The sequence below is a fragment of the Platichthys flesus genome, chromosome 1 (genome assembly GCF_949316205.1).
Source record: "Platichthys flesus chromosome 1, fPlaFle2.1, whole genome shotgun sequence".
Lineage (NCBI taxonomy): Eukaryota > Metazoa > Chordata > Actinopteri > Pleuronectiformes > Pleuronectidae > Platichthys > Platichthys flesus.
This window is the reverse complement of record NC_084945.1, coordinates 18,866,885-18,886,845: the sequence shown is the minus strand read 5'-3', so window position 1 is coordinate 18,886,845 and position 19,961 is coordinate 18,866,885. Positions and strand designations below refer to the sequence as shown.

Sequence of the window (19,961 nt, the reverse complement as noted above, 5' to 3'; positions counted from 1 at the left end):
TTTTTGATGGCCTATTTTATAAAGTCACGTGTTCTCTTCTTTCTGACGATCTGCTGCTGTTACAATTGAATTTGCGAGATTATTAAAGTTCATCTTAACATAATCATATGCACAATTTTTAAAATAATGTTAAATGCTGTCTTAATGTTCCAACATATCTCTCTGCTCCAAAAAAAAACAACAAATATACAATACGTTTGAAAGCAATACACTGCAGGCCCTTTATAAGGCTTTAATAAACTGTTTATGCACTGATGGGCTGTGCGTGTGCGTGCGCGCGTGCGTGCCCTGTGTTGTGTCTGCTGACGTCACCGCTGGAACTGCCTTGTCACGCGGGGTTAGTAAAAGTTGGGATAGCAGCTCCGGAGAGAGAGAGAGAGAGAGAGAGGGAGAGAGGGAGAGAGAGAGAGAGAGGGAGAGATAGAGAGATAACGGGATAACTGCAGGGAGAATTCACTGGATTTTGATATCGCTTGATAAACTGCTGCACCGACACACAACACTTCATGTTGTGAAGCAGCGAGAGAGACGGACACAGCCACAGGCGAGTTTGACCGAAGTTGAAGGCAGCGTCTCGGCTGGGGAAGCTGCCGGAGGAAGCGGAGGCAGCCAGCTGGGTTCTCTGGGTTTCGTTGAGCGCACAGGCGGGAAATAAAAAAATAAAGAAAAGAAGAACGAATATAAAACACGGGCTCGTCAACAGTTACGAAGTGACATGAGCAAGAGCTGAAGTCAGCCGGTAGATGTGGTGAGGTTCTCGGAGAGCGAACACTGCTCCAGCGGTCGACGGTCGAGTGGCGGGGGGGTGAAAACCCCGAGCTGTCAAACCCGATGACCACCGCGAACTGCCCCGGGACCGAGGAGCTGGACTTCCGACTGATCTTCGGGGAGGACGGGCAGCAGCAGCCGCTAGGCCCCGCAGGTCAGTGTGTTTCCATGCTGTCTGTACTGGTGGTAAACTTCACAAACAACGTGTTGTTAGCTAGTGCTGCCTGAAACTTGCCAGGCAGCTCTCGGCTCCATGCCGGCTCCCCGGCACTACGCGCTCGATCGCAGAGGGACCGACATTCGTCACAGTTTTCATTCGGGTTTATTTTGTTGGTGGTTCCGTTATGACGAATTGTGACATTAAAAGAACATCACGCTTTAGTTTCCATTTCATGGTGGCGCCGCTCAGGTCCACAACAACACCGACTGTCAGTTGCTCGACATGCTAGCGGGTTAGCAGACGTGCTGCTTTCTGTCGCGTGCGAATCAAGTTTTTAAAACGTGTAAAACCCCAGTAGTGTGTGTGACGAGGAACCTGTCAGCGGTGTGTAACCGTGTAACCGTGGCAGACTGCAGCACTGACACACAGGCGCGTTGTTGACATGGTGTAAGTTCAGTTTGACCTAGGAAAGCAAGAGTTTGAATGTCACTTCATGCACATTTCTGCGAAGTGCCACATGCTAATGTTGTCAAAACTTTTACTATCTCACTGTTTACACAATAAGTCTGAGGTAGGACCAGGCATGTGGACTGTGTTATTTCACTGTAAACAGTCGATGCTGTAAGTAAATATTTAGAAATGTCTTCTGACATTTAAATAAATAATAAAACATTAATTTAATTAAGTTAAATGTGTGAGATAGACAGACTATTTTAGACTGGGGATAATAGACAACTGTAACAGAAGAGTCACAAAAAAAAACCGATTAAAATAGACATATAAGAATAATAGTTTCTCACGAAGAGAGAACTATAGGCGGCCAATGTCTCTACAGCTGGGTTAGATATAAGTGTCGCTTGATATTTGTACCTATACAATATTAATATAAGCGATAAGTTTTCACAGCTATAATGACAAAAAAATTTTTTATAGTGTGTGCATGAATAGTTAATTACAGCTGGACTAGTTTAATTCAGGTTAAGAAATTCAAAATAAAAAAAAAAGAATCTAAAGGGGAATAGGGAAATCAATTCTGTAATAATAACAGCACACAAAAAGTATTCAAATACAATGCTAAGATTTTATTTTCAAATGAGGGGTGACTGGTTACATTGAGGTGAGATGGCCCACGCATTGTACCTTGGCAAGTCGTGTCCCGTCACAGGCCTCATATGTGGGAGTAAAAGTTCGGAACCTGACTCTGTCTTACGCAGTGCAAGCTAATTTAAGCCTGTTAACGTGTTATCAATAGGTTAAGATAAAGCAAGACCTCTTAATAACTTTTTGGATTTCTAAAAATTGCAGTATAAATTGAGAAATCAGTTTGTCAATGAAATTTTATTTGTTATATGTCACTAATGTCAGGGACATAAAAAATAGAGATACGTATATAATCATCAGGTAATTTTAATTTTGCTTTCCTTGCAGTATTGAGGAATTTCTATCCGATTAATGAAATGGTGAGTTTGTCTGGAGCAGCTCCAGTAATTTATTTTAGTGGAACAATGATCTATTATGATAAATGAGTTGCCGTAGGTGCATGACGCTCTCATTTCTCTCTTACTCAGACTAAGCAATGCTTCAAGATAATTAATTTCAGATGAGCATTATTCCATTAGAGTGACAGTCGCAACAAAGTGAACAGAATTTATATATGTATATTGATATTGATGGGTCAGATATTTTGGATGAAGTTTGGGAATACATTCAAGTGTTGTTTAGTTATCGTGCAGAAAAAAAGAAGTAGAGATCATTTGGTGGTGATTGCAGATGCTGGAAAACAGTGAAATATGAACTTAGAAGCAGGCACTCGCTCAGCAGGGATTTCAGACATAGTCTGCATCAAGCTTCACAGTTGTAGAAAAAAAGTTAGATTTCCATTGTGGTAACTAGATTCAATTGGTAAATCAAATGAAACCTATTGGAAGGGACTGAAGTGGCTGTTGAAATGATCAGTTATCTGATGTTTCTATAATGTATAATACATCATTTGTTATTTCTGGGAATGAGTAGCTGCTGCCTTGTAGGGTTGGGTTTGTCATTTCATTCAAATTTTGGTAAGAGTCTTAAGACACTAAATATCATCCAAAAGCTGAGTGAGTTAAGGAAAAGGTCATGAGCTGGATTTAACCTAAAAAAAATAACGCATGTGTGGCATTTGCCTCGGTCTGCTCATCCATGCTAAGTTGAGCTCCTTCATTTGTTTCTGTCATTGGGCCACAAGGATTGGAACCACTCATTTCTCTGGCTTTGTCCTTTTCATGAATCTTTGGCAAAGTATGTGAAGGTTTGGCTTGAGCTATCATAGATCAATTTTTCCTTTCATTAAAAAAGAAGTTTAATTTGGAGATGGGACGAGGGAAAAAAACTGCAGCTGGAATAAGCGTAGGAATAAAAGCACCACTGTGTAAGTGGTTTTAATCTGGTCCAGACTGTATGACTTGGCCCATAAGGGGGGTGCCTGTCCAAATTAATAACGGAGGTGTAATACAGACTCACACAGCCAGAGTAACAGGGAGTTGCACACTGCTGCATTGGTCTCCATCGCTGAAGGCAAAGGCTCAAGTCCAGACTTGTTTTTTCTAACAAACTCTTCTGTAAATATCTGACAGGTTTCTACCTCACTGAGTGCCTTATTTGTTAATGCTGCTTGAATTGGGCTGTGATTGTTGTCTTTTGAAAATGTATTTAGATGTTAGATTTAAATATCATGAACAGAAGAGGTAAAAACTCCCAAAACCAGAACAAAAACCACAAGTTTTCTATATTAACAAAAGTTCTTATATTTTAGATAATGTTCTTGCCTTTCCAAATACAGTGCTCTTATTTTAGCAGGTGGCATCCTCCTTTACATCTTATTCTTTAATGGAGTTGAGTTGTGGATGTTGGACTACTTACGATTAAAGTCTCTGTAATGGTCTGGTACACAACAACACCCTGTCTCTCGTTTTTTTTGTTCTTTTCTTTGTCCGTTTGTATCCCTGTGTGTCTTCATGTGTTTTCTTGCTATGAAACAGTCACTTCTTCAAGGTGAATTAATCCATTGTTCGATTCAAAGTCATTGAACATTGATTTCAGGGTTTTCCCCTGATTCCCTTCTGTGGATTAGCTTACCTAGAAAATGAGATATCGTCATTCATATTTCACTGAAAACATTGCATGGCTAAATTCAATATTCAACAAAGGCTTTGTATATTAACTAAACTGGCGAATCTTACATTAGTAATGATGCTTATTAAAAACCTCCTCTTGGAATAATTTTCTCTGAGAAAGGGGGATGACCTCATTAACTGTTTAGTTGGTTGTTTTCCTAAATCGAAACATGTGGTGTTAGTGTTTGCATTTACTTACACAGATTAGTGTCATGACACCTTACTGTACCAAACAGTTGGCAGACAATTTTGATTTGGTAAGGCCAGTTGATATTGATTGATGGCTTGGATTTGTTCTGTGGATGTGGCAGCTACTGAGATATGTGCTGTAAAATACTGCTGATCATTTGATGATTCAAAAGTGTGAGACTTGCTTGAATCAGCCAAAAGATTAGTATGTACTAGTATGACCAATCATAAGAGGAGCAGTCAGACCTATTTGCATCTAAACTGGAGAAGGTAGTGGTGGGGAAATGTATAATGTTGGAATGTGGAGTAGTGAAGTTATGGTAAGACAGGATGCTTTGAGCTGCATTTTGGAACTGTTTTTTACTATTTATTTTTTTAACTTTACTGACATTGCATTGCATTGTAAAAAAAATGAATCCAAAGGGGGAAACGTATTCTATCTACAAACTCACAAAGTAATAATCTGTACTGTAACTGTGATGTCACCCCATCATTACATTCACTGATGAGGTCCCAACATCATCGTGTCCCATCAGTGATTGACAATGGTAAAGAGCAACTCATCAGCCATGCAAACATTTATCCAAAAACTGATTGTTGATTCCTGTTGGAAGCTTACTGGTACTTTCCGTATGAGAACAGGACTCTTCTTTGCCCTGATATGTCGCCTAAAGGCTTTTTTGAATTCTTTGAGCTTAAGGCACTCTGCAAAATCACTTAGGTGCAGAACGTAAGCCTGAAGAAGATCACGATACACATAAGGGCGGAGGGAAGAAATGAAACAATGAAAGTCAACTGATTCTCATTCTGGCTATATGAGATGTGCGGAGTAAAAGCCAAATGAGGCACACATTTTTGTATGCCTTTTGACCTTTGATCACAGACATTTAGGTTTTGTAAAATGGTTAGATTTAATACGTTTTTGTCCAAAAATCTGTATAAATAATTGCTGGTTGCAACAATACTCTTTTCTCACTGTGCCCTGGTGGGGTCAGACGTTTAATGCAGATATCTCAAACACTATGCAGATTGTTTCCTGCATGATTTGAAAAATATTTACACAAAATTCGTGTGATGTGACCCTTGAAAGGAACTCTTTTATTGTGGTTCATAATTCAAATCTTTTAGTGAAATCTAAAAAATGTATAACCATCTAAGTGGAAAGTCTATTTTGGACACTTGTCTTTGTTTACAGTTAAATGTCAAGTTAAACATCCATAAAATATTCCCTGTGAGAAGAAAGGAGGAGATTCCACATGAAAAGCAGCTATATACTTCTTTTCAATTAATTGTTCTCGGATGATTGAGCTCAGTGGTCCTTCTTTTTTAATTTGTCATTATTAAAAAAAGTTGTTGCGACCTGCCATAGATTTACATAGGCAAGGAAATCAGGTGTTAAGATGTATATAAGTCGGGTTTTGAGTAACTGCAGCCCCAACTAACCCAGCTAATTGTGAAACAAACAACTCTGAAAGTGGCAGTATATGTGTCTGTGTATGTGGGTGTCCTCAAACTTGCTTTCATATATAGTATCAAACAGGGTAAGCCTAGTCGCACATACTAATTATAGAACATATTTCCCTTCAATGTTTTGAATCTAGTTTCATAAGGGAAAATAACATCATCTTACAGTGTGTTACAACTTGTACGCCAGCTGAGTCCTTGATGTACCATTTACCCCCTTTGTAGTACAGTGTATTTTGTGTCACAGTGTCTATTGTTAAGTGGCTGTGTGAGTGGTAGAAATAGGTATTGGTGAGTATAGGGCTATGCAGGTCACGAGCAGTGGCCTCATTGGACTTTAGAGGTGGTTTGAGGCAGGAGGGGGGCAGAAGTGCCCTTTATGGGTGGCAGAGTAGTAGATCCATAGTGGAGGTTGCTGGCTCTCTGCCCAGACATGCCATGTGGGGTTCAGATGGCAGGGTGGAATAAAAGGAGAGGGTAGCGCACCGCTCTCTAGCAGCTGGTGAGGGAAACAGGAACAACATTTTGTTTCACCTATTCACCTTATCAAGACGTTTCATTTTTCTTCATATCCCATATACTTTGACTTTTTTTGTAACTCCCATATTAAAAGACGTTTTTTGTGACACCAGCAGTGAGCATTGTAGACCAGCCGACAGGACGGCGGAGGCTTCTTTCCTCTCTCGCTGCTTTCTCAGGATATGAAAGAGACCACCAGTGACATCAGAAAGAATGAAGTAGGCTAATGAAATCTCCAGATGCCAGCAGTCACCACAACCACTAAGTTCCTTGTCAGGTTTGATTTTGTTCTGCTAAGTTACCTGCATTTTTGTCCTGCTTAAATATGAGGATATATCAAGGGACATTTTGTTTCTATTATAATGAAGTGATTAAACCGAGAGCTGCTTGGTGGAGAAAGCCATTTTGCCCTTGTCCCTGTGTTGTCATTGCTCTGGTTATTCGAAGCAAGAGCGCCATCCTCTCAGTCCTTGTCGTGGGAAAGACTGAAAGAATGAAATTACATCGCTCTCATGCAGGACTATTTTGAGCTCCCAAAGAGAGTGGCAGAGGGCAAACGGCAGGTTCTAGTGACTCGTCAGTACTTCGTGCAGGAGAATCCCTCTAGCCCCAGCACGTCTGCAGCCTCTGACTTTGTACTGCTGAAGCACTTTCACGATCATAACGAGGAGAGGAGTGGAAGAATGCTGTGTGCCACATCGCCAGGTGAGTGTGTTGGCACTCCCAGACTCAGGCCAGGTGTGTTTTGAGTGCACATGTGTGTGTGTGTGTGTGTATGTTTGTCTAGACTTAAAGGTTGAGGGATGGGAGCAGCATCTTAGAAGACGGCTGTTGTTGGAGTTAATGCTGTTATACATTCTGTCCAAAATAATATTTGTCACTACAATGACAGCAGAAGATATACATTTTTTCCTTTTGACAATGCACACAGGGACAATTGGATAAAATAGATGTCCAGTTTTAGGTTGGACTGTATGAACAACATTAAATATTGTTGATAGTATTTAGCAATTGACATAAACTTTGCTGATGTCCAGTTGGCCTTGGTATTTCTTTTCTTTTGTTCTTATATATTTTTGTCGAGGACTCTTGATATGTATAAGCACTATTACCATAACAAACTTAACAAGAAATTCCAAAACGGACATAAAGTAAATAAATGAAATGATTAAAACAAAGCTTTGGTTAATTTTAGGGAAAAGGACTTTATAGTGTTTGACAGTCAGACAAGCAAGTTTCTGGACTTTAACTTTTACTTACAGATGAACGGATGTATGTGTGAGAAACTTGTGCACCTACAAGACGTGACGTTTCTATGAAAATGTGCCAAAGGTCAGACATTCATGCATGAGGTCCACATGTGGGGCAAGATCACCATGTGGGTGCCCCTTAACCTTACTGAACTGAAGGGGTCCCAGCCCCTACTGTGATGAATGAGACGTTTGTTTCCCGGGGCGAGGCATGAGTAACTATGTGTGGCATCTGTCTAGTTTAAATTTAGTGTAACTGAAGCTACCGCTGGCTGCGCTGTATCAACATGTCAGAGGCTGCATTACACCCGAGAGAAAGCTGTCGAACTCCTGCATCTAGTTCCACTTTTTTGTTTTCTGCTTGTTTCTGTGGTCCCAATTTTACTACGAGGCGCAGCTTGCTATAAGGGGATTAGGCAATGTTTGAATCATGCTTTATTTTAGGCCACCCGTCAAAGCTATTCTTCAGTCCGACTTATGCTCAATATTGGCACGTCTTCCCAGTGCAGTTTTTCTTGTCCCACTCCCTCCAAAGATCGGTTGCTATATTCTTGAATGAGTTACGGAGAAGCAGTGATTCTATCAGAGACCTTTATTGGAGGTGAACAATGATAGTATTTAGATGGGATGAACAGGAATGTGTTTAAATTAAGTTAACAACAAGGAACACTTCACTAGTCACCACTTTCAATAGGGTGATGGTACACACTCCCATTGGGACCCATGTGGTTGAGTGGACCTTATTACCCGGGTCATAGTTGGAATGTAGACCATGTGGACTTTGACAGCTGGGCAAAAAAGGAAATTACACACTTATTGTGCAAAGAGGATTTAACCTATACCATAACCATTCTCATCACTTCTTGCACATATTGCTCAGAAGAAAAGAGCATGAATTGTGTGTGTAAGGTTAAGATACCTGTTAGTCATCTTTGAAACATGTGTAGACTTGTAGAGCTGTAAAAAATACATCATGGGAGAGTTTCAGACTTTAGGCGTCATTTCTTTTTACCGTACATACACTTCACCACTGTCTTCTGGTGAGTAAATTAGTTTTTATTTTCTCCCTGCAATTTTCTTGTGTTTGTCTGATTACAAACATGATAAAGAGTAACAAGACTGTTATAAGGTTCTCCCCTAAGCAGAGGAGACAGATCCAGATTTTTTTTTTTATCCCCTCACTGTCTCCTTCTCTTCTATCCCACTACCTCAAGAAAGAGTTGTGCTTGTAGAATTGTGTAGATAATCTGCGTGAAAGATGGGTTAAGGTGATGAGGTGATATATGCATTTCGAACCAGCTTAACGTTTTTAATACAACATACATCATAGCATAATAATAAGTCATACCAGATTTGGCGGCAGGATATGAGTCCTAAACAATTCATTCCTATTTTTTGTACAGACTATAAAGACTGCCTTACTGAACTGCCAGATTCATGAAGTTCAGCGGAACATTCAGGGTGACGGCAACATTAACGTAAATCTGTGAACAAGCCAAGTTATTCCTTCTAGGCTAATGGACTCTGACTAAACTAAGAATGGATATGAAATGACAGCATAATTGACAGATGTAAGCTATTTAATAAAAGCCAAAGACTACAGTGCATTAAAGGGATAGTTCACGGAAGAATTAAAATTCACTCATGATCTACTCACCACTATGCTGATGGAGGGGGGGTGAAGTGTTTGAGTCCACACAACACTTTTGGAGTCTCATGGGTAATTTTCATATTCTTTGAACTATCCATTTAAGTTGCTCACTCCAACTCACCTGAGGTCCAGGTTCACAGCCGCCTTTACCTGCCACAGAGATCTTTACCTAGAGCACAGCAACTGATGATTTGAATCCATATGAATTTGGTGGGTACACATTTATTGACACTGTTTGTTTTGTCTTCCGACTTTACTGAGTATACTCTCTCTCTCTCTCTCTCTTTCTCTCTCTCTCTCTTTCTTTCTCTCTCTTTCTCTCTCTCTCTCTCTCTCTCTCTCTTTTCCGAGCTGGCTTTTTCAGGCACATGCACAGTCACCCCTGACAGATTGTTTAAATGTCACCCCTGCTGGCAGTTGCCTCTGATGTTATCTGCTCTGGGTTATTACTGGCCGTCATGCCGTTTGTGTTCGCTTTGGAGGCCAATCTTCTAATGCAGTGCAGCTCTACCAATACACAATATACATTAATCGTCTGGTAAATTGTGTGCTTACATGCACACAAGAGACCACGATATTGGGAAAAGCCAAGTTAAGGGAGCAAGTTGCAGCATGCAGATGCCGCCACTAATTGTTAAATATATCAATACATTTGAAAAAACAATTAGCGACCATTTTATCATTTGGGCTGTTATTCAAAACTGAACTTCACAAGAAGCCACATTTTTTATTTTATTTTCACACAAATAATTTGAGGGATTGTGGATTGAGCTATGACACGTGTTACCTGAGCAACAATACTGTGTCTGAACATATCTTCTGTACATTGACACAAGATTAAAGCTGCTGTTGGTGGTCATTTTATGCTGCGTAATTTTTTTAACACTATACTGCTGTTTATTGTTAATGGTTGCTATTCAAATTTGTGTATACATTTTTTTGGATGAATTTCAGTAAAATACATATTATTTTTATTATGATTGAAGTATAGATATATGAGATCTCTCAAATTTTTGTAAAGATCCTAAAGGCATTTAGTGATGTGTTTGAAAGGGATCATTGTGCATTGGTGTTTGTTTAGCTCAGGTGGTTACTTGGCAATGTGTGTTCAGCCCATAATGTTATCTCGGCATGAGATTGTTAATTAGGAGCTTAATTTAGCTGCTGGCATATGTTAAGTTTGACTTAGGCGGCCATTGTTAAGCCTCTGCTGGCTGGCGAATCTGCTGTGACGGCACAGGAAGGCTTCTTGATGTATCCCTAACATAACATTACAGGATAAGACACTAACAAGGCTCTGCAGATGCCAGATTAAACCAAGAGCCATACGTCAGGATTTTAGTATATTTGCTGTGTATTGCAGGACTCGAGATAATTCTAGCCTGACCTATGTTTTCCCTCACTCTCATTGCGTTTTATGAATACAACCACCTCCACATACAGGAATCACCAGTCTGGCACAAACCCAGTGAGCAAGGTCTAGAGCCAAAGGTGTAGGCCAACCCTTAAAACATATGTGTGCATGTGCGTCACAAGCACTGTGTTTAGAATGTAGGCATCCAGCATTATTATTACATTACATGTCATTTATCTGACGCTTTTGTCCAAAGCGCCTTACATTTTTAGTACACTCAACATTTATGAGGGGCTATTTAGGGGTTCAGTATTTAGGGGTTCAAGGACACTTAGGCATGCAGATGGGAAAGAGTGGGATTCGAACCAGCAACCTTCTTGTTGCAGAGCACCCGCTCTATCCCCTAGGCCGCGCTCTCCCCAGTAAGGCACAGATGTCTTGGAAAACCCATGGGGGAAGATTTAAATTAGCTTATTTGAGCTCTGCTGGGAATAGTTGCAAATATACATAAGAGCCCAAACATATATATGTTTTTTTTTGAAAAAGGATTTGCACTCTTCATCAATGCCATGATAAAACTTGGTTTTCACTCAGTTCATTAATTCAGAGAGGACCAACATTTTTCACTATTTAGTGATGCAACAATGTGGTTTTTACTTTACCAAAAACAATTAACCATGGCATTCTTAGCATTGGTGTCCAATTCGTAATCTGTAATGGCAGATCCCATAAGTTGAAGAAAAGGGAGGATTTGGTGCATCTTTAAGTGAGTAAACATGATTACATACAACAGGTAAATTCGCACTAATTGAAAAAGAAGCTTATCTTCTTTGAAAGGGATGACGCACAGTCCAAGAAACATTAATAGTTTCTTTAATTTTTTTGTAAACCTTTAGCTTGTTTTATAGAGTGCAGAATAGTAAGCAATTTGACTTTCGTTTTTTTAATATGTTAAATTGATTATTTATTATTTATGCCAATCGTCCCACGAGGTTTACAGTATATGGGGTTTTGCACAGTGTTGCTGTGATCTGTTGGTCAGTAGTTCTTTAGCAGAGCTGAAAGAGGAGACTGGGCTGAACACAAAGCCTTCTGTAGGGGATGTAAGCAGAGCCTGTTCCAATCAACTTGCTTGCCCACCACAAAGGTAACCTGGGTTTAGGTTACCCTCTTGCCTCAGCACCACATGGTGTTGGGGCAAGTGGGTAACATTAGACATTAATATGAATTAAGGTGCACATACATACACACACAGGCAAACACATGCGTGAACATTGTCACACACAAAGGCTCACTCCCATATACCCACACGGCATGAGCAAAAAGACAAATAAATAGGCACTGCACCAGGCACACAGGAACATAAACAAATACATTTTCCGCCACAGTTTTACACCCCTACTCATGAACATACTGTATTCACACAATGAGAGGTAGATAGAAAGATTGTGTATGCAACAGCAGGACCCTGTCATCCTCTGTGGAAGAGAACAATTCTTCCCTCCCTCAATAATAAACTAGGCTTTCTCAGAATGTGTGGCCTCTGTGTCAGACTCGGTCACAGGACCCTGACACACTTTGTGTGCAGTGAGAGTACGAGGAGGGAGGAACACACTGTATGTGGATTATCCCTCAAGGGAGAATCCCCAGGCTGTGTGACGGTCAGCCAGAAGCCTGTCAAGCTTTGTGTCGAGGAGCCAAAGTGAATGCCACCATCATCAGTGGGCCAGGCCGTCCCTGTGGTTTCCTTGAGAATACACAGGTGCTTGTTGTGTAACCAACATCCAACCATCCACATTTTACCCAAAACATCTCCCAGCGAGGCGGAGCTATTATTAGCTTAGGTACAGCAAAGCCTCTTAGAGATCTTTATTTAACCGGATTGGCTGTCTGATGTATGGACACTTAAGGAGTGTCTGAGGCACTTGACTGTCAGAAACAGTGCAGGGGATTTGCAACCAAGGCCATTGATAAAACATACCTCTCCTCTCCTCTCCTCTCCTCTCCTCTCCTCTCCTCTCCTCTCCCCTGCCTCCTTTCCTTAGATGACTGTTGTTTGGCTCTGACAGGGGGGGTTTCCCACCACCCCTACCCTTTCCCCACACTGGAGGGTTTTAGGTGGCAGGCTAATCTTATCTCAGGGCAAGGAGAGGGGCTGTTGGCCAGGTAACCTGGTTGTCCCCTGTTTGACCCTCATCTATGCAAGACTGCCACTTAACTCTCACCATCACGTGCTATAATGGGTAAAACAAAGTAAAAAGTTCTCTAAAATAACCATATCAGGACCTTTATAACACACAGTCACAATCCATGATTGTGATTGAGTATCGTTCACACTTGACCTGATAACAGTATTGGTACCTTGGATTCATTACAGGAATCCAAAGGTAGCTTTCATCAGTGTTTTTTGGTTTCATACTGAGGTTTGCAGACATACTAAACCATCTCACATATTATTTTAACCTACTAATCGCATGTTGGTGAGGATTTTTGGATGTAACTAGTGGGTAACTTTTGGATGATGCTAAGCGAATATCAACTACGTTCCCTCTGATAGAAATAGGCTAATGAATAGTTGCCAATCAAAGGTGGTGTGTGGTTTAATAATGAGGTGAGAAATGCAAGAATGTGTCCCATACAAATTCACCTCCAAATAACAATTTCACTGGTTTCCAGGAGCTGCTGTATTTCTATACCATGGACATTTTGAGCTATTATCACAATGTTGTGCACATTGTCAGTTGAATGATGGCAAACAAACAGATCCAACCCTGAAATGGCATTTACATTGAGTCAACTAAAATTTTGAAAACAACCGAAGCAGTTTTGGCACATAGAAATGTAAGTAAACAAGAAACCCGTTACAAAACAGAATAACTTAATTTATTTTCTGCATTTGAATTTGAATAATGCTGCCATCGACATTATAAAATAATAAACTGTTTTACTTTCAACTCTATTACTGCTCGTATTATTTTGCATACAAGATCACGTGGCTGGGCCTCTTTCTGAATATTATATTTTAATATCTGTCCTGTCTTGGGGTGTATGGCAAAAACAACTAGTCATGCAGACAGGTGAGGAGAGATGAAGGCAGTTGGTCTCAACTGGCCTCCTGTTGTTGCTTTTAGGTAAATTTAAAAAAACAATTTTTTGTTTTACCTTAAATCTTTTTTCTTTTTCATTAGTTAATAGAGGAAGAAGGAAAGACTTGGATTTGCTTCTTTCATCTTAAGATCATTTTGGAATGACACCCATGTTTTTACTATATCACAGATGATGTTTCTGTTCTCTGTGAGCATGGTAGTGTTGTCAGTCCATAGGACATGGGTGATGTTTGTGTATCTCCCTTACTTAGTTGTTAGTTTATGTGTGTCAGTCTTAGTTTCCTTTTCACTATTTTTCTCTTCCTCTCCTCTATTTATGTTTCTCTATTTCCTAATTAAGTGAGTGAGCAGAAACATCATATTTTCTTATCTTCACAGCCTCTGTCTCTTCCTCTCGACTCTGTTGTCCTTCTCTTGCTCCCTGTCAGTCAGTCAAATGCTGTCGTCAGAGGATCCACCGCTGAGTCTTGTGACAGGCAGGCAGGGCCAGTGCAAAGCCAAACATCTATAAATAAAGAGCCCGCTGCTACTGCCTCTGTTGCTGCTCTTGGATAGAGAGGGAGGGCAGAAACATATCCCCAACCCCCCTTTTTTTTATAATCTTCATCAACACTTGTCTCAACGACTAAATTGACAATGCTGTGATATTAGTTTTGGCTATTATTTCATGCAGGTGCACGCAAACTATTAAGTTACTACAAGATTATGGACTATTTATATTGGTTTGATAAAAAAACAAAGACACTAATTTTAAATGTTTCTAAATGTTTGAAATATTAAATATTTACACAGTTTGCAATGTAACAAAAGTGTCTCTTATTTTCAGGCAGGTCGGTGCATTTAAGGAATAAAAAGAAGAGTTGTGTACGGATTTCACAACTTTATCACTCTTTAGATGTTTTATGACTGTCATTTACCATTATATTTGCTTTGGACATTTTGCTATTCTATTAAGGATATTCATAATTTAATTGTTTTTTGTTTCACCTTTCACAGTCAATTGGAAGTTGTTTTTCTCATAACTTAATAGGCCAAAGATTGCACATTACAGGATGGATGGTGTTAAATGATGTTTGCAGGTTTTTTTACGTTATTTATTATTTACAGTGGATTATGGCTGGGTCAGACTCCCTCCATGGTCCCGTGGCCTGGGGCCAGTAAACGCTTATGTAGGCATGACTGACCAGACACTGGTCAATCCCAATATATCCCTGATGTGGTATGTGGAAGGTTATTTTAATCTGCTTATTATAGTGTTTAGAGCACAAAAACGCAACTGTCATTGAGGATGTCATGTCATTGCAGTCTTACATTAGCCATATTATGAGACACTTCACTAAAGTTCTTGTGGCTAGCTAGTCATGTTGCCAGCTGCGGTTGAGCATGAACATACAATCGTTCTTTCCACCAGTAACCATAGTTGTTGTGTGGCACTCAGCTGTTTTTTTAATCCATTGTGAGATTTGTTTTCAGTAAGAAAACACAGCTACAATGTCAGGTCAGCACTATAAACAGGCAGTACTGTATAATGTCATCAGCTGTGGGATTTTTATCAGGCATTTTTTGCAAAAAATCTCCTAACTAGAGATGAAATGCATTATAAGGTTTAGTTGTGTGTTTAAACTTTATTCAAATAACACAATCTGCAGATTATACAAGCAACAGGACCTGAAGGATTATGACTGGCATCATATGATGGTGTTGTTGGTTACTTCCTAATCAGAGTTCCTGAGAGGGTGCGTTAGATTTATTGTTCCCATTCTTTGAATGATGTTTTCCATCATTTGTGAACAGCCTGACTATTCAAGACTTTGTTTGCATTAGAGAATGAAAATGATAGAACAACAAAAACAAGAATGATAGTGATGGTGGCATCCTTGCAATGTACTATACTGTAATCTTTGATGATGTAGTGTTGATATTTGAAGACAAGCTACTTAAGCTGCTTTCAGACGAGCACTGACCTCCCCAAATATACTTTGTATTTTCGTGAGAGGTTGTGCATGTGTGAAGCAAATGTCTGCGTGAGAGGCCCTGCAGTTTTGCAGCAGAACTAATACATTACTTTCTGCCGCTTCCTGCTGTATCCGGCTGCTCCAACTCTTGCTTTGATAAATGTGTAGGATCTGTTGTTGTTGTGAGCGCTTCTGTGTAGAGAATCTCCTGCTGCTCTGAAAGTGTGTGAAAGGCAAACTTTGTAGCCTATTCTCCCAATTTTACCCGCAGGTCATGACTGAAAACAGCTTTAATTTTCTGTTGTCGCGTCATTGTAGAGCTGCATGCAATGCTCTTCTACTGACTTCTCTCTCTCTCTCTCTCTCTCTCTCTCTCTCTCTCTCTCTCTCTCTCTCTCTCTCTCTCTCTCTCGCTCTACCTTTTTGTCTTTCTGTCCCTCCCTCTCACCATCGGCAGCACCTGGAGAAATCTCACCATGTCCGTGGGCCATTAAAACATCCATACATTTTTTACCAACCCTACCTTGTATTAGAATCATCTGTAGATGTTCGCGGTCCCGCGAGGAGCATGCAGCTCTCAGCAGGCAGTCAGTCATTCAGACTGTTGTGCATGAGAGTGAACAGGGTGCTGTCATGCATAACAAGAGATTGAGGTTGAAATATGGGGCCCCTGTAATTACCAAACTATCAAATTGTTGGAATTTGTTTTTCATATTTTGGCTGCCAGTAAATCATAATGGCTATATATAAGTGGGCCAGTGGGGGAAATGTTTATACTGGACACTGTGGGGTGTGTGTTTTGCTTTACAAAAGTTAATTATGAGTTCTGAATTGTGGCCTGTGCCAGTCCTAAATCTACATTCATGATGCAGATATATTTGGATTTGTGAAATAGAATTTTCATATCTGAAAACATAGGAGGTGTGTGTGTGTACATGTGGGGTATTCCCAATGGGAGCAGCAGAGCTTATCCAGTGGAAGTTTATCAATAACCTCTAACAGAGTAGTGCCAGTGCGGACAATGAGCTTTTGTCTGTTTGTTTGTGTGTGGTTGTGTGTGTTTGTGTGTGTACATGCTGCCTGAGCCAGATGACCTTTGGTATAAATAGCCTGCCGGCGCTAGCTGTGATGACAGCCGACAGCATGCACCATTGTGTGAATTTGTTTCCTGAGTAGTGCTGTTCATTGGTTATCCCTCTTGGAACAATGCCTGTATGACTGCCTGCTACCCAGCAACACTCTAATTTCCTGAAACTGGGCTCAGTGGTGTAAGTGTAAACTCAGGGCAGAACCACACCAGGGTCTGTGACCAAATCATTTTTGCAGCGGCTCAGGTTTAGTCCTGTTGTAGTGCAGTACCAGTTGAAAGCTCAACTGAAGTAGGATGAGTACATTACTTATAGAAGGAATGCTGTATAATCAGGTGAACCTCAGTAATTATCCTTTATATATTTTTCTCTTGCCCATTTAAGGGTTAATTGGCCAGTAGGAGAGTCAAGACCACTTCTCTGAGCTGCATGAGCAAACGCAACACTTTAAAAAAGCTTTTGGCCTCTAATCATTGTTTCATTTTGGCTATATTGTGCTGGAGTGAAGAAACAATAACAATATTAAAAAGTGAATTATGACAAAAATATTCTTCCCGTCTTATAAAGTATATTTATGTGTGCTTCCTTACGGGGTGAAGTTGTTTCTCATTTAAAGTCTGAGGTTACCAATCAGGACTCATACTTAGGTCAGTATGGATTGATGGATACCAAGCCTCCTTTGTTAGACTTGGTATCTGTCTTCTAGGACAATGTTCACTTTAAGGATATTAAAATGTTTTCATGCTAATTTCAGTTTTTCTTTCTCTCTGCCATTTTTCCTGTGTCGTGCAGGTGAAACCCAATGTCTGTTCATATATTTTTTCAATACCATAATAAGAAAATCCATGGTTTGACAAACAGTAATTTTGATACCATGGTGGTATGCTGTGAATCCACAATATCACTGCCACCCTAATCATACCCCATTGTTGTTGATCAGAATTAATTATTCAGAGTGAAACATAAGGAAAAAAGTAATGTATCTGAAAATATTCTCAAGATTGCTGTGTCTAAATATTCAATAAATTTTCTTCCCCTAGATCTCGAGCCTGATGACAACACATCATTCTACATCTTAAATGTGGGCCAGCCCCAGGCCATGGTCACTAACCACCAGTCTATTGGCCTGCCTCGTCATGGTATGCAGTCTCACTCCCAGGTCATCAACACTTCCCCACGCCTTCAGTCACACAAATCCGGATTGGATCATCCAGGCTACCAGGGACAAGACTCCAAATATGGCTCCTCCCCTCTTATGCCCTCTGCTCCTATGGAGGCACCAAAGGCCTTTGAATGTCCCAGTATCCAAATCACCTCCATCTCCCCTAGCTGCCAGCAGGAGATAGGTCCCAATGGAGAGGATTTGAGGGCCAATGGCCCAGATGGGGACTATCACGGGGACAGACCTCTATCCAGAGACCACCTGTATTTGCGGCTGGACCAGTCATACCGGGACTCTTCACTCAGTCCTAGCCCATGCAGCAGTCTCTCGTCTAGGAGCTGGTTCTCTGATGCCTCCTCATGTGAATCATTCTCACACGTCTATGATGATGTTGACTCAGAGCTAAATGAAGCAGCTGCCCGGTTTACGCTGGGCTCCCCACTTACTTCCCCAGGCTGTGCCTCCCCTCAAACCGGCAGTGGAGTTCTGGAGGAGCAGCCCCATTGGCAGCACCAGCACCCTGCCTTTGTGCACCACTCCCACTCCATAAGCCTGTCACCGCGACAGTCACCCTGCCACTCGCCACGCACCAGTGTCACTGATGAAAATTGGCTCAGCCCGCGGCCACCTTCCAGGCCATCTTCCCGTCCCACCTCACCCTGCGGGAAGAGGCGTCACTCTAGTGCAGACATCTGCTATCCAGTCTCATTGTCTCCACATCACTCACCCACACCCACGCCAGGACCTTCACCCAGGGGCAGCGTAACAGAAGACACCTGGGTTGGCAGTCCTTCTCTGGGCATGTCGCCCTTCCAGTGCTGCCCATCAGAGGCAGACATCCCATCTAAGACAAGGAAGACCTCACAGGATAGAACAACTATGCAGTCTGGGAAAGGGGAGCTGGGGCTAGATGACCAAGGAAATATGTCGCCTAATCTAGACTCTCCCTCAGACGAGGCCTTGCACAGCCTGAAGAAAGACGGGCCTGGGGAACAATTCCTCTCAGTGCCCTCCCACTTCTCATGGAATAAACCCAAGCCTGGTCACACACCTATATTCAGGTAAATTAGCTGATGTTGAGAAGAATATGCAGGAAAGAAATTATAATTTGTCCAAATTTAGCTTAATCTCACAGATGCCGTTTTATAATCCGGTTGCTATCCATTTGTTCTGTTCACTTTTTACAGTTGCAACTGCAGTATTATTTAGTAATAAATCTCTGATCCTAAAACTTGAAGGTGCTTTTAACTTAGAGCCCAAAACCGAAGGGGACAGAAGGTGAAGGCAATTACGACCTGTTTATCAGTTGTTTGTGAATTATTAATACTTGTAATAATGCTTGGCAAGACACCACATGTCAAACTTGGAAACAATAAGTGGGTCAAGGCTAAACACTAGACCTCCGTGGTGAATGTTTTTTTATTGAGTGTTGTGAGCTGTCATAAAGATTGAAAATCCTATTTGATCTAGAAGTCAAGTGTAAACATTGTAAGGCAGTAAATTGGTATCAAATAGCACCGTAGATTATAATAGGCTTGTTGATGGATCTCTGTAGATCAATGTTCAGTAATAGTGAACTTTGAGCCTTGTATCAGCAGTATAAATCTGACCGACAGAGTATAATTCATTTAGTAGAATGTGAAGGGAATCACGCAGATCAACACCCACACCGATTCCCTCCAACACACAGGCACAATATCCACATTAAAGAGTAATGGGCGCAAATGGAAACTCATCATGGAGGGTTTTTTTAGGAGAGCAGTCTGCTTTCTGTTCTCCAGTGTGTGCAGCAGATGAAGACATGGCCCTGTTTTGCGTTCACTGGCCCAAATTTCTGTAAACCAGCGATGGGCACATATGGTAACTTAGGGGTGAACACATGCACACACACATACACACACAGAGACCCATAGACATAACACAAACGCTGGCTAAGATAGACCTAACATTTTGCAGACAATGACAGGGTCAACTTTGATGAGTCACCGTTTGATCTCTACATCTTTGCCCTTGTAAGTAACATTTCCACTGTGAGCCTCTGACAGAATAATGTCTAACAGAATACATATTTTTTTAATGCCGTTTACTCTAATGTTGACCGACAAGTATTTCCTTAGAGCTATCACTACTAGATGTATTGTA

General features: G+C 40.9%; 1 protein-coding gene across 1 annotated transcript in view; it reads left to right on the top strand.

Moving 5' to 3' along the window:
- The first annotated feature begins 379 nt into the window (after positions 1–379).
- nfatc3a (nuclear factor of activated T cells 3a) overlaps positions 380–19,961 on the top strand; it is a 61,488-nt gene continuing 41,906 nt past the window's right edge. Inside the window, exons 1-2 of the mRNA XM_062387937.1 lie at positions 380–922; positions 17,698–18,880. Of these exons, the coding sequence (XP_062243921.1) occupies positions 832–922; positions 17,698–18,880 (1,274 nt within the window). The 5' untranslated portion in view covers positions 380–831. The remainder of the gene's footprint in view (positions 923–17,697; positions 18,881–19,961) is intronic.